We start from the raw sequence: 15,237 nt of genomic DNA, 5'->3' as shown, positions 1-15,237 counted from the left end.
TAATACTCAAAACATTTTATTTACTAGCTCGTTAAGATTGCATTTACAGTCATCATTTTAAAAACAAAAATCCTTTTTACAGTTATTTTCAAGCAAAATAAAATGGCAAAGATCATATCTATAAATATACACAGTAAGAAACATTAGAATCATGTAAATACAATGCGTCTGTCACCGATGACATGCAGTTATCGGCAAATTCAAACCAAAAATGGACGTGCGTGAGCTGACGCAGCATGTTGTCGAACCAAACTGAATGTGGTCCGGGTTGGAATTTCGCTCCAATAAATAGTCAGTGTAAAAGAAGCCTTCGTTTAACAGAATGCAGCTTTTTAGGACTACTCGAAATGCATTTCTAACCTTTTTCATCGCAGGAACAACACTGTTGGAAGAGGTTACAATCGCCGTAAACAAAGTGTCAATTAAAAGAAAAAAACTGTAGAAGCATATTTTTGAAATAAAACGGATCCACTTTTGTCTGCTTGCACGCAGAAGCTGTAACAGCTTGAAAAAAATGTCACAGCAATGCCTTTTTTGAAGCGCAAGTTAACATCTCTTTACAGTACTTTTTAGCTACTAACACTGTCACAAGCCCTCATTGAGTCTATTGAAATACCGACAGTCTCATGACCATTTAAAATGTTAAACACCAGTATTAAAAGGCAATCCTTCAAGTAGTACATTTAAACGAATATATTATTAATTTACCAATTATATCTCGCAATCCACTGATTTAGCTTGTCCTGATTCTAGTCAATTTTCCCCAACTTATGCTCCCTGAATAGGGACAAAAGACCTCCTGTCAAACGCTATCATAAATATCACAATAAACAAGCAGGGATGGCAGCTCATTGGTCCTTTAAATACTGTTTGATACTGGAATGCTAATAGATTCTCGCAAACGTGATGCGGTATATGTATTTTTTCAGACACAATAAATAACTTTCCTTCATATAGTGCCGCAATACAGTACTTACACTTAGCCTACAGTAATTGCACAGTAACCACATGCTTGGGGTTGGATCCGCCCCCCTAACCAAAAGCTACACATTCCTCTTGGCTATAACTTTCCACTTCTACCCTGCCAGAATTCAGATAACAACACAGTTCAGTCGGAGTCCAAACATTGAGCCCTGTGGAACACCGGTCTTAATAATGAGACCCACAGAGCTGTGCTGTTGCAGTCCAAAGCAAGAATAGACAAGCTCTGATGTGGGGAAAGGAACTACCTCTAGTTTGGTGAAAACTGGTATCTTAAGATCTATGCAGACAGCTGAAGCAAAGATGGTCTGCATCCCCAAAGGACTTGCCATCAAAGTCTCAAAATGTCAAGTAGAGTTGCCCTCCATAGGAAAAGTCAGATGTTTTCAAGCCTGTCAAGTGTTTTGAGATTGGTTTTGGGATCCGTGGAAACAAAGCACCCAAAGGCTTCTACTCAGAAGTGGAGGTGAGACACTTGATCGCCTCACAATTCCGAAATTGTCCCTTTAGTTGCGTTGCCTGTTTTGTTCTACAGTTCTCCATCCGAGGGCGGCAAACATAGCTTGAAGAGTCTGTTCAAAGGACAAAAGACAGATTTAGGACAGTACATCCAAAAGAAAGCCATACATTAAGAAAGGCATTTAGGCTGCAACCTTGGTGCTGACGGTGGCATCTGGTCCATCACTTTCAGGTTTTTGGCAGAAAGCTCAACTCTGGCCCCCTGGTGGAAGGCAGCGAAAAGAGAGATTTTAGTACCACAGAAGATTATTACTATAAAGTTATGGATTTTACTTTCCATTCATTTTGAGAAAATATGAGAAAAAGAAAACTTGAAATTAGCTAAATCATCTGATATGATGGAAGCAGAAGATTATACTCATTTTAACTCTTGCCCTGCTAATGACGTGTCAATTTGTCAATTATATTTTCTCAACATGGGCTTAACACTAAATTGTTAGACCTTGCAAACTGTAGATGTCTGAGATTGGATGAGAGAAATGGATTTATTTGGTTCAAGTTCCCTGGACTGGACTGGACTGGACTGGACTGCCAACACAAAAGCTCTATGTAGGAAAGGGCAAAGCTGACTTTACTTCCTCAGAAGGCTGGCCTCCTTCAAAATCTGCAAAAAGCTCCTGAAAATATTCTATGAGACAGTTGTGGCAAGCGCCCTCTTCTATGCGGCAGCGTGTTGGGGAGGCAGCGTCAAGAAGAAGGATGCCTCTCGTCTCAATAAACTGGCTAGGAAAGCGAGCTCTGTTGTGGGCACAGAGCTGGACAGCCTGACAACAGTAGCTGAGAGACGGGCACTGGAAAAGCTGCGGTCAATCATGGACAATCCATCGCACCCACTACACAGCATTATCTCCAGACAGAAGAGCAGTTTCAGCGACAGACTGCTGTCACTGTCTTGTACTACGGACAGACTGAAGAGATCTTTTCTTCCTCATGCCATGAGGCTCTTTAACTCTACCCGGCAGAGTAAAAGCCCACATTAAACCACACCCCCTACATTGCATATCACAGAATTTTATTGCAATATGTATTCTGTGTAGCACTATTTAGATATTCTATATAACACGCTACAGTGGGCATTTGCACATCACACTGGGTATCTGTATATTGTATTATTTTTGCTTTATCATTGTATTGTTCTCAGCTCAGGGATGCTGCTGAAAATGTGAATTTCCCTTCGGGGATGAATAAAGTATCTATCTATCTATCTATCTTAGTAATGTTAAGCAAACGGTTACAATAGACCGAGGGTCAGCAACCTGTGGCTATAGAGCTGCGTGTGACTCTTAAGCGCTGCTTTAGTGGCTCCTTGGAGCCTTTGAAATAAAATTTAAAATGGAAAAAGACGAGGGCAATAAACATATGTGCATATATTTTTATGTGATGACTTTCTTCACATTTTCCAATGCTCACAAGATATTATGAATAAATATTGTATATTAAATATTTTTTTTTGTGTATGAATCACCTGTTTCTTTTAATTTATAAATAGGTGAATATGAGGTTTTACATTTTTTGCGGCTCCTTAGATAATAATTATTTATTCTGGATAAATATTGTATATTAAATATTTTTTTTGTGTATGAATCACCGGTTTCTTTTAATTTATTAATAGGTGAATATGAGGTTTTACATTTTTTGCGGCTCCTTAGATAATAATTATTTGTCTTTCGCTAAGGCTGATTCAAAATGTTGGGTTGCCAAACTGTAATAGACGATAGATCTTATTCTGAAATTATTTTGGCGTACACACCATCATTCAATACAGTATCACCTGGGTACTAAAAATGTTATCATTTTCTAAAATGACTGGCAGTGAAAGAGAATTGAAATACCTAAATATTATCATTGATTTTTTTCTCCTTTTATATTTTGTTACGGTTGGAAAGACGCAGTTGCATCCTATTGGCAGAAAACTTTGCTAATTAATTTTAAGTATTCCTTTTTCCATTTTACTAGAAAAACATGTTTAAAATTAAAATACAAAAAAAGTTTTAAGAATTGTGTTTTTTCTCATTTTACTAGTATAAGAATTGAAAATGAGATGAAACAAGATCAAGAAAAATAAGACTGAAAATGAACATAACAGTTTTGTCCAAGCATATGAAATATATGGTAAAATGATAAAAGTAAAAATAAATACAAACAACATTTTCTGTAAGTTGGAAAAGATTTATGATCAATATTTTATGAAATTTATTTACTTTGAGTACGGGTGTACACACATCTTTTTCATCCCTAAATAAATTCCATATTTCCATTTATTTACTGCACAATAGTAGTTCATTGGTGAAGTTAAACAAGTTAAATAAAATAAATCATATTAAAATCAGCTGAATTGAATCAATTAATTAGAAAAAAATTGAAGGAAAATCTGTTTATGCAAAGTATTTATTGTAATCAGTGCATCAAAGTTATTGTTATATATGGCGTTACCTGCTTGCGCATGATGTCCATGGTTTGCATGATGCATCGCGGTATGAGGCCGTGGTTCCTGGCGAGCAGCATTGCCTGTTCCAGTGTCACACTTAGTGTACTTCTGCAAACAACAGAGTGAATTACTTGGATAGGAATCAAGCTCACCACGTGACTGGCGGTCGTGTTGTAATAAGGCCAACCTCTGCATGCCGGTGGCGCACATGGTGATGTGGCAAGCTCCGAGGCGATTGCACAGCTCCGAGGACACGCAGAGCACGCTAACGCCAGAAGGATGCCCATGGGCACCGGGGCGCACGTTCACGTAAGACTGCATCAGTCGGCAGAGGTCGTCCAACGTGTTAAGGGGACGCAGGAGCTGCAGGACGGAAGAGGCATTTAATGAGGGATACCTGTGACAATACATTTTAAGGTCCTTTTTTGGTATATTTTATTGGCGCTGGTGGTTAATGAGTTCATTTTTACACACGAAAAATCAGGGCTGCAACGATTAGTCGACGTTGTGAACAAAATCGATATGAAAATAGTCGACAACTAATTCAACTGTTGTCACCAGAGACGTTTTTCCCAAAAGAGAGAGGCATTTTACATGATTAGAATCTATCGTCTATCGCATCTCTGTCTTGGCTAGGTCAACATCAAGTACGGGTACCACAACTTCTAAATGTTGCGCAATAAGAGGCCACCAGACTATATAATGCACCAAAAAAAAACTGGTGATATTTTTTTCATATATAGGGCTCACCGGATTATAAGGCACATGCTAGGGCTAGTGTTGCACAAAAAAGTGGCATATTTTCACTTTAATTGATCACTAAGAGTATATCACTGATCAAAATTGCACTCCAAGACATGTGATTGGATGCAACAGGAATCAAATCCAGATCACAGCGTGTAGTGCGCCAAATCTTAAGTATGAGACCATTATGCATACGTAAGACTCAAGAAAAGGCAATGGGTCTTATCTCATAATCACACCTATTTTAGTTACAGTACTAAATTGTTGATAATATTGTTAGGGGGAGATTATTGTCAAAAATTTAAATCGTTCCGTGGTACAGTTGACTCGTAAAGTCTTTTTGAAGCGCAAAAGAAGTAATTCGGTCATCGTTAAAGACTTGGCCGCACATATTCAAAATGTTTGTCACTTTAAATGCTTAGTTAGAGCTGGGAAAACCTAAAACAAAATTCTCTTTTATTTTCCTACATATCTGGTACCATGACTAAAAATAGTGTAATAATGAGATGAGGTATAATTCTTTTTTGTATGTCCTCTGTATCCATAGTGGTCTGGTGAATAGGATCCGACGTTTTCTCCACTGCGATTCAGGTCCAATTCCCCTTGTATTCAATTGAGAAATACCATCCAGACTCAAACGGCCTGGTGGTTAGGATACAGTGCATAAGATCAGGGGATGGTGTAATTGTAACCTGTGGAGTCCTCTGAGACATTTTGTGATTAAGGGCTATACAAATAAATGTGCCTTTACTTGACTTGAGTGCTCGTACTCTCGCTATCCTGTTCGGATCTATGTTTTATTTTACATTTTTTATACTAATTGTGGTCAGTGTTATAATGTATCAACTGATTTATAATTACATAAATATGATAACACATTTTCACTTTTCTCCACATATAAGGAAAATCGGATTATAAGGTGCACGTTAAAATTTCTGGCCAGTTTGGGTTTTTTGGTTGCGCCTTATAGTCCATATTGCAAAGCAGACCTTGCGTTTCATGGTAGTACCTCGGTGAATGAAACAGTCTGACTCTCCTGGGTAAGATTTAAGTAATAGTTTTGATACACTCATTGTACCTTCTATACACGTATAATGGTGCCCATGGTGGTTAAGGGAAGCTACTATGTATAAGTTGCTTATAAAACTTACCCCGAATACCCAAATGTGCCTGACAAACGTATTTGAAATTTAATGCATGCAACCAGAAGAACAAATGATGTCAAAATGCTAAAAACGACAAACGCCAGTTCTACTTTTGTAAAAGACTTTGCAGTTCTTTACAAACTGCACATCAAATCAGTTTTTTTCATTGTTCTATTGCTGCTAATGAGCCTGTTTTTGGTTTAATGGGATTGAAACGGTTCTCTTACATTTTAATTTATTATACTTTGCTTTTATTACTTTTATTATACTTTATTTATTGATTTATGTTTTCACTAACCGAGCACTGCGCCTAATTGGTTTGAGATAGGACATTTTTATTTAATTATTGTACTAATCCTCAGTAAAAAAAAAAGATGTATTTTTCATTGCCACAATGTTTCTTGTGTCTATTATCATTTGCAAGAGAATTTAATCAACTTTGAGCTAAACTTGATCTAAATATGAGCTAGTCGACCTAAAATTGCCATTAGTTGCAGCCCTACAATTAAAAAAATAAAATTGTTTGACTAGAAGTTCCATTGTCCTTGACTAAAACTAGACACATCCCCTTTTAATAAATCAGCAAATGGTTAATAAAATCGCAACAAAATAATGTTACATGCTCACACTATGCGCTGAACTATTTCAATATTATGACTGGATATGCGCTATCATCAGTCCGGGGCTCTAAAATCTAATCAGTGCTGATGTCAACAGTAAATGGAGGTGATAGAAGATGCTTAAGTGTTGTTAGTTGGAGTTAATGGAGGGCTCTCAACAAGCTAATGGCGTTCCACTGTCGGAGCGGGACACCAGTTCATCTTACTTTTGCAATGCTTGGTCGGAGATCTCTAACTTCAAGGCCCAGTATCTGTGCTTGCATTTATATATTCGGTCACAACATTGAACACAGCCAGATTGAGGAAGCAGAAACAGCAGAGCAAAGGATATTGGACAAGGACAAATGCAGAGGTTTGAAACTAACTGGAAATTTACCTGATCAATCTTCATCGCTGTGGTATTGGAGTCTGTGGGGAGATTGGACTTCTCCAGATAAAAGGCCCTATTGGGACAGAGAAGGTTCATGTTTCAGCTTGAAAGTTTTTCTATTCTTTCAAGGTGGTAGTAGTACAGTGATTAAACAAGCGATTGACATCTTCTGAAGAATTAAAGATAATTTCTTTCTGAGTAATCCCTCGTTGTATTGCGGTATACTTTTTTGCGCTTTCACTACTACATGGACTTTCATCAAGCATTGTGTTCTACATTCTGATTGGCTGAAAAGTCACTCCGCCCCTTTTCTGTCTGTTCGTCAATAATGTTGCGGTTCAAGCTGTACACATACGAAAACAGCTTGATGAACCTACAATACGTACATGTAAATCTTTTTCAATTTTAAGTTTCTCTAAAATCCATCATGTCAATAAAACGCTCTACCCTCTAAAGTTAGAATTCTTGACATGGTCAAGAAAGGTGAAAGCAATTTTCGAAAATGTCCACATGATTGCGACAAAATATAATATGAAGTTAAGAGGATAGTTTTGTAACATTCAAAACTAATCTTTATTTTTTTTTTAATATGGCCTGACAAACAAAATTGGCAAAAACAATGAGAATATATCTTCGCACTAATAACATGAGTGCATCATTCACTTTTTGGGCCAAAATGAGATTTTTGCATAAACCAGGTTCCCATAGAAAGCTGCGTTATCTGCACAAGTGCTGTGGAATGCTCTTCCCCCTGAGATTGCATCTGCAACCTCAGTGGAGCTGTTTAAATCCGAGCTTAAAACACACTTCTATTCTATAGCATTTGAATAACCTATATTTTTTGTTTACAATATCTGTGTATTATTTGTTAATGCAACAACCATTGCAGCCTGGTCATCCTGGAAAGGGGATTACCTCATGTCCCTTCTCAAGGTTTTTTCATTTTCCTCATGTTGAGGTTTTTGAGTTTTTCCTTGCCCTCATGTAGGTTTTAGATCAGTGGCGTCATAATAGTCTGTGGTTTGCAATAATCTGTGGTCTGTGCAGCCCTTTGAGACTCTTTGTGATTAAGGGCTATACAAATAAACATGACTTGACTTGACTTGACAAGTGTCCAAGCCGGTCAACCAATATCATATTTCAGATAACCAGTCAATAATGCAATAAAGTAGAAAGATTGTTTTTAGACTTATAATTTGACAATACATGAGTTTCATGTAAAAATGATTAGAAATAGCGTTCTTTTATTTGTTGTTTGGAATGTTCTTTTCACGCTATATTTTTTCTCCTCCAATTGATAACAAAATAGCATCTGCAGTACAGTAAAGTGAAATGTGTCCTTATACACTAGTGCAATAAAGCAGCAAGATTATTTTACAGATTTTGTAAGGAAAAAGACGTTTAAAAAGAACTATTTTTGTCAAACAAATGCTTAAAGTTGTAAAATGCGTTTGTTCTTGGGTTTTAGTGTATAAAAGAGTATTTAAATAATAAATGAATTCTACTTTGCGGCTTTTCACTATCTCGGGACGTTTTTGGAACGCAAACCCCAAGAAAAACGAGGGATTATTATATTGGGAATCTGGATAAGATTATATGCGTTTGTGCGTGTGCGCACATGAACATGTGTTTGTTTCTGTGTGAATCAGGGCTGTTGGCAGCCATTCGTCCGCTTTCAAGTGAAGTAAAAGTTGAATGCAAGATTTTCATTTCTGTCAACCATGTGTTCTGTTGTGAAATGCTTTGATATAGGATCTAGGGGATTCCCAGCAATGCGAAATGCAACATGACCTAAAGATGTAAAACATTTCTCAACTTAGCTTGCGGGCAATACTACAAAATGTTATTCAAGCATCATCACAAAGGGCATCCTTGTACCTGAGTCTGCGGTAGTAGGCCTTGACTCTTTCTAGAGAAACAGCATTAGTGCGTTGCTGGAACTCCTCCATGGCGGCGTAGTCTTGTTGAGAAACTCCCTCTGGCCGCTCCAGTGCTGGTAAACACGGCAATGAACAGTCAGGTCTTTGCGGCATAGAGAATCTCAAACCTCCTCCATGAACAAAGAGGTAACCCACTGCTCATTAATACCGCATTATAAGGCCCACTAGATTGTAAGGCACACCACAAAAAGTACTCTTTTATTCGATGCTCTCTGTAAAAAAAGGCCCACCGGACTATAGGGCAAATGGGTTTTAAAATATAATAAGGGCCAGAGTGGCACAAATTAGAAAAAAGTACCATATTTGTGCATTGATTGACCAGGCAGAGTATATCACTAATCTCAATTGCATAACATTGAATGCTACGAGAACCGAACCTGGATCACGGAGTGGAGTGCTGTAAATCCTATCCACTAGACCACTTGGGATGCAGACGGCACTTAAAAAGGCTTTAAGTTTTATGTCATGCTAACAGTTTTTGTAGTCACAGTTCCAAATTGTTGATGTCATTGGGCGGGTTGCAAGAGTATTTTCAGACATTAAACTGGCCCATGGTACAGAAAAGGTGGGGACCACTGAAATACAGAATTGTACTGCCAACTTCCTTAGTCTTTAGGAAGCAAAGAAAGGCATAGTGGCAAGTAATTTAGTTGTTTGAACTGAATGGAGAGGAAGTCATTGTGGGGAGTAATTTGTTTGTCCTGAAAGCAATTTAAAAAATGCATCGCCGCATGTATTCAAATCCTTGCCTCCTTGCAATTGTTTGAGATGAGAAAAAAAGTGAAACAACATTCTCTCTATTTTACAAACATCAGGTAAGAGTAAAAATGAAAATGAGACAAGACCTAAAACCTTTTCATGCATCATAAGTGGTCTAGTGGATAGGATCTGGCGCTCTCCCTGTCGCAATCTGGGTTAGATTCATGTTGCATCCAATATTATGCATTGACTCCATATCCCTAGAAGGCTAGGTTTGGGGATTCGATGCTCTTACTATTGGTATCCTGTTAGATCCCGATGCTACCATGAATATGCAATTTTGGTCAGCAATAAAATGTGTTGACTGATCAATAATTACACAAATGTAGTAATGCATTTCCAATGTTGTCCACATATATTGTACACCAGATTATAAAGCACACCTTTTAATTTCTGGCCAATTTAGAGATTTTCGGTATGCCTTATCGTCCGAAAAATATGGTACATCCAACACAAATTATATTTTTGTATTGGTCTGTTTTAACATCAGAAAACAAAAAAACGTAATGTGCTCTCACTATCATTCATTATTCCACAGTATACAATGCTTAATGGAGAAAAGATCAAATTTAAAATATACTACAAACTGCTCTACAAGTTACGTCTTGTAAAGAGATTCGCATGATTTGACTTGTAAAATCGATTTTTAGAGTTTTCTCTCCGTCATCAATTCATTTAAAAAATCAAAAGTAATGTTTATTCATATCACCAATTTATGAATCTAACACGCTGCACCCTAGACGTTTGTCCAGTAGGGGGCAATGTTTATTCCATTATTCTTTCAATGTGGAGCCTTGCTGATTCTTAACAACGAAGCACGAGAACAACATATGAGCTCACTTTTGGCTAAGTGTTTTAACCAATCACTGTCTGTAAAATGGATGGCTTTCTGACGCTTAGCTTCATAATGCAAAAAGCGAAGTAATCGCACCGAGCTGGCTTGAGTATGGATTAAGCACAGAGCACTTCTGAAGTAAAGCAGAAAAGTTTTCTCTTTGCTGGGGAAGCAAATGGCTTTAAGCAAGTTTTATAAAAGCACTTATGCGTGGAGTGGAATCAGTTGAGAGTTCCACAAATTGAAAAGCACATGTTATAAATGACACTTCCTGAAACCCGTTGTGAATTATTTTTCAAAATATTGAAATAATCTGAAAAGCATGTCTCATGATGAATTAATCTGCAGGAGTGTTACTGAGTTTTAATGGAAACAAGACATTTTCATGGTATACCTTTGGTGAAAAGAATGGTGTGAAGTTTGAGGTTGCCGCCATTTTGCAGTCGACTGGGCAGCTCACTAAAGTGCCAACTGTCCAGGTAGAGCGTCACCTTCAGGGACTGTCTGCTTCCCTCCACCTGGTAGCTCACAGGGGAGTCTGCAACACACACGGGACAAAGCGCTATTAGCCACACATGCATGAAAAACATTTGACATTTTTTAATATCATAACTGGACTGAAATGTGTAAGTCAACTTGCTCAAGAAAATGTCAAATTGTTTAAACCTTTTCATTTTGGAGCATGATGAAATCTCAATGACTGTTAATAAATTCCTGAATTGTGAAAAGCAAATTATATCGTTTAAGACTTGTTTGTTCCCTCAATTGCTCCATCCATCTATACCTGGACCCTTCGAAGTATTTGTCAATCCATAAGCCAGGCATCCATCCATAGATCAGTCCACTTTTTTGACAGTCGACCAATTAATTAATCATCCAAGCCATGGACCAGTCAATCAATCAAATTAATCAATCATCCACATATTTGTCGACCAATCTATTAATCAATAATCCACTTATTTGTCAACCAATGCATAAATCAATCAATCATCTATGTCAATCAATCAGTCCATCCATCTATCTATCCCCGGAGCCATTCACTTATTTGTAAATCAATCAGTCAACCCATCAATCTGTCAATTGCTGGACCCATCCACATATTTGTCAAACAATCAATCAATCACTGGATCTGTTCACTAAATAATCCATCAATCAAATCCTTCAACTCATCCATCCATCAATGGATAGGTCAACTTATTTATCCATCCACTTATTTGTCAATCAATGTATAAATCAATGTACCAATGAATCAATCAATCAAATGAAATCTACCATTCCATGTCAATGAATTAGTCTATCCATCTATCTATCCCTGGAGCTATCCACTTATTTGTCAATCCATCCATCCATCCATAGATCAGTCCTATTTTTTGTCAATCAATCAATTAATCAATCAATCAAGCCATGGACCAGTCAGTCAATCAAATCAATCATCCACTTATTTGTCAACCAATGAATAATTTAATCTATCAAGCAATCATCTATGTCATTCAATCAACCCATCAATCTATGAATTGCTGTACCCGTCCACATATTTGTCAATCAATTAATCAATCAATCAATCCCTGTATCTGTCCACTTATTAATCAATCAATCAAATCCTTCAACTCATCCATCCATTCATCCCTGGATACATCATCTTATTCATCCATCCACTCATCAAAGTACGAATCAACGTATAAATCAATGTATCAATTAATCAAATACAATCTACCATTCCATGTCAATCAATTAGTCCATCTATTTATCTATCTATCTATCTATCCCTGGAGCCATCCACTTATTTGTCATTCAATCAATAAATCCATAAATCTATCCATCGCTGGACCCATCCACACATTTGTCAATCAACCCATCAATCAATCAATCAATCAATATATCAATCAATCTCTGAATCTGTCCACTTAGTCATCAACCAAGCCCATCCCATCTCGCCATTAAATTAAATCACGTAGTTTACCATTCAAAACTACAATGTTGTCCAGCATGAATGAAGCTTGTATTGCTGTTGTACGACAACTAAGAGGAAATCCTTCAGACAAGATTTTCTAAATTACCTTTATTCTGAAAGGTACAAAAAAGGAGACGGAGTGCCCCTTTTCACAAATCATCCATACCATTCCTTATTTTATTACAGCATACACCGTCACTACACAACTTTTTAGCATCTGTGAAAGCAATAATGGGACTTTTATAATCGTGACACGCCGCTCAGAAAAATGAAATGATGACATTTACAGAGTCCCCTCTTAGGTCAGAATGTTTCCTTAAAAAGCCTTGGGGCTGTGAAGCCTGTGAAATTGTCCAAACGACGTCTGGTTGGGACAATCTGGTGATCCCACCCCAGGGATGCTCCTGCAAATTAATTTATGACTGCACTACAGCAAGTCTTTAAGGCCTTCAACGGAATTGAACAAACAGCTATTCTCTATATTTTTTTCTTAATGAAAAAAGGTATCTGTTCGAGTCAAAGAGACCATATGCATACATAACGGAACTTTTTTCTATTTCAGTAAAGGCATACAGCTGCTCATCACCAGCGGCCTGACTGAATACGTCTTTGTAACGTACTTGCAACTAGACATTCATCCTCCATTTGCCTGAAGAACACTGTGACTTTGTCCAAGTCTGACAGAGCTGCCTTGGTGTCTTCTAGCATTGTCCGCTCTTCTTTCTGCAGTAGGAAGGAAGAAAGTTGAATAAATGCACCGGCAGAGAAGTTTTGATACGACAAATTGGAAAAAAATACAATTAAACAAAGCCTTGTTCAATTCATAAGCAGTGTCCTAATAGCTTCATGTATACGGCTTCACAATTATGAAATAGAGTATTGACATATATTCCGCACTAAGGGTTATAAGGCACAACCCCAAAAAACATTCTTTTGTGATACGTTTTTCATATATAAAAGGTGCAGGCACCGAACTATAAGACGCATTAAATAAGTACTTAAAACGTTTGTCACTTACAATGCTTAATGTTTAAGCAGAAAGAAAAGTGAAACTAAATTCTCTAAAAGTAGTGTGATAAGAAAATAAGGCTTAATGCCTATTATTCATGTGTGAAACAAATGGAAATGATTCAGCACTCTCCCCACCTAACCATTGCTTCCCGGTTATATCCCCGTTGCACCATTGTTTTGCAATTATGGTCAGCGATAAAATTCATCGACCAATCAATAACTGCACAAATATGGTAACGCGTTTTTAATTTTGTCCACATGTAAAGCGCATCGGATTATTAGGCCAGTTCGGGGTTTATGGATGCGCTTTATAGTCCAGGAAATAGGGTAAGCTGTAAACTGTCAAATAAAAATTTAAGAGCTCCATACTTTGTTGACTCCAAAATAAAACACTTGGAATTTTACTTGAGAGATTTTACTGTACAGACTCCTCATTTGCCGTTAGTGGGGACCGAAGCACCCTCAAAAAGTGAAAATCCACAAAGTGGCGCAGCACCACTAAAGCTCACAAGGGTCAAACTTCCCTTCAAATGAAGTCATTACTGACTGAGAGTATATGTCTAACAAACAACATACAACTATAGATTTTGCAGTTGAATGAATGTTTTTATTGTCTTTACACAAGGGTAAAACAAAATTGGATAGCTTCTCTTCTCAGTTGTAAGAAAGCAATTTAGAGAGCGACTAGCTGCGCGCTAGTATCGGTTGTCCTTGAATTGAGCTAAGTCTCCATGATAATTAAAATACAAGAATCCCGAATCTAGCAGTTTACCACGGGTTGTAGCTTTAGGTCATTGGTTTAATGGGTAATGGATCTGACATTGGTGGTACAAGCAAGGTAGCTTTGAAAAAGTTGTTAACTTAGCCGTAAAAGTAGGCTGAGCATGCAGCAACGCTAGTGTTTTTTCCCCAACGCCGCACCAGTCGCTTCTCTGTAAATGTGGAACTGGAGTCGTCCAATTTCGTTGTCACAGCATATCCCATGTTGTAACAATGACAATAAAGGCTTTTTCTATTCTATTCTATTCTAATAATAATCCATGGAGCACCTGCTGGTGATCACCATGTCTTTGCACGCTTCTAATTTTCCTTAGGAGTAACATTTAATTGATGAATTTATTTGAAACGCACCATGAAAATCTAGCGGTTGCTCTGCTTCCCGGTTTGTTTTGACTAGGAGGCAGCACCCGCCAGCTGTATGACTGACAGCATACACCATCCTATCACAGTCGTGCACACGGTCACACCCACAGAGTACAGAGCGCCCTCCCTAACTTGCCCCTGCTGTCTGCTGTCTATCAGAACACAATGCACGATACGATGATAACAAAGACAATAAATTCAGTTCAAAATCCACAGTGAACCAGCAATGACCGAAGCGTAAAGTAGTGAGGGGTGTCTAAACATTCAACATGACAGCAACAGCATTCCTTACCACATGCGGGGCTAGCGTGGACTGAAAGTGCAGGAGTACGCCGATGGCAGATATTTGCTCCAGCCATTTGCGACTGGTTTCCTTGCTGTCTTCCTGGTACTCGCCGGCGTTGTTAAAGCGATGTCGCAACGCCGCCAGCAGCTGCTCGGCTAGTGTGCACACGGCAGCCGTGGCCGCCTGGCAGAAGATGACGTCCCGCCGGAGCTGAAGAGCCGTGTCTAGTCAAAGAAAGACAGAAATGATGATTGAAAAAAAAAAAAAAAGAAAATATGAGGGGGGGAAAGTGGAAAGCTCGAGCTGCATTTAGTCATGTAGTCTGATGCGGTATTTTGATTGAAATTGCTAGAGCTAGTAATTGGAAAATTGACTAATTCTATTTGATCCCTCCCGACTGCCAGAGGCGGCGCTTCAAGCACTGACTATTCCCTTCGCGCATGCGCAGTTTGAGATATCCATAACGAAATAGTCACAAATAGTCAGCAAAATAGTCCCTGTGTGG

General features: G+C 38.1%; 1 protein-coding gene across 3 annotated transcripts in view; it reads right to left on the bottom strand.

Annotated features, from left to right (window-relative positions):
• The window catches only part of prex1 (phosphatidylinositol-3,4,5-trisphosphate-dependent Rac exchange factor 1), a 110,180-nt gene continuing 94,943 nt past the window's right edge, over positions 1-15,237 (bottom strand). For 2 of the 3 annotated variants that reach the window (XM_088331579.1, XM_088331580.1), the window contains exons 32-41: positions 14,739-14,956; positions 12,913-13,015; positions 10,736-10,879; positions 8,686-8,800; positions 6,814-6,880; positions 6,644-6,688; positions 4,116-4,291; positions 3,934-4,036; positions 1,635-1,702; positions 1-1,553 (exon numbers count right to left, since the gene is read on the bottom strand). In XM_088331579.1, the coding sequence (XP_088187705.1) occupies positions 1,511-1,553; positions 1,635-1,702; positions 3,934-4,036; positions 4,116-4,291; positions 6,644-6,688; positions 6,814-6,880; positions 8,686-8,800; positions 10,736-10,879; positions 12,913-13,015; positions 14,739-14,956 (1,082 nt within the window). In that variant the 3' untranslated portion in view covers positions 1-1,510. The remainder of the gene's footprint in view (positions 1,554-1,634; positions 1,703-3,933; positions 4,037-4,115; positions 4,292-6,643; positions 6,689-6,813; positions 6,881-8,685; positions 8,801-10,735; positions 10,880-12,912; positions 13,016-14,738; positions 14,957-15,237) is intronic. The other variant, XM_088331582.1, reaches the window with a different exon arrangement.

This window comes from Urocampus carinirostris, chromosome 3, assembly GCF_059441175.1.
Source record: "Urocampus carinirostris isolate Australia breed hairy pipefish chromosome 3, RoL_Ucar_1.0, whole genome shotgun sequence".
NCBI classification, from domain to species: domain Eukaryota; kingdom Metazoa; phylum Chordata; class Actinopteri; order Syngnathiformes; family Syngnathidae; genus Urocampus; species Urocampus carinirostris.
The sequence above is the reverse complement of the archived record's forward strand: the minus strand, read 5'-3'. Positions and strand labels throughout refer to the sequence as shown.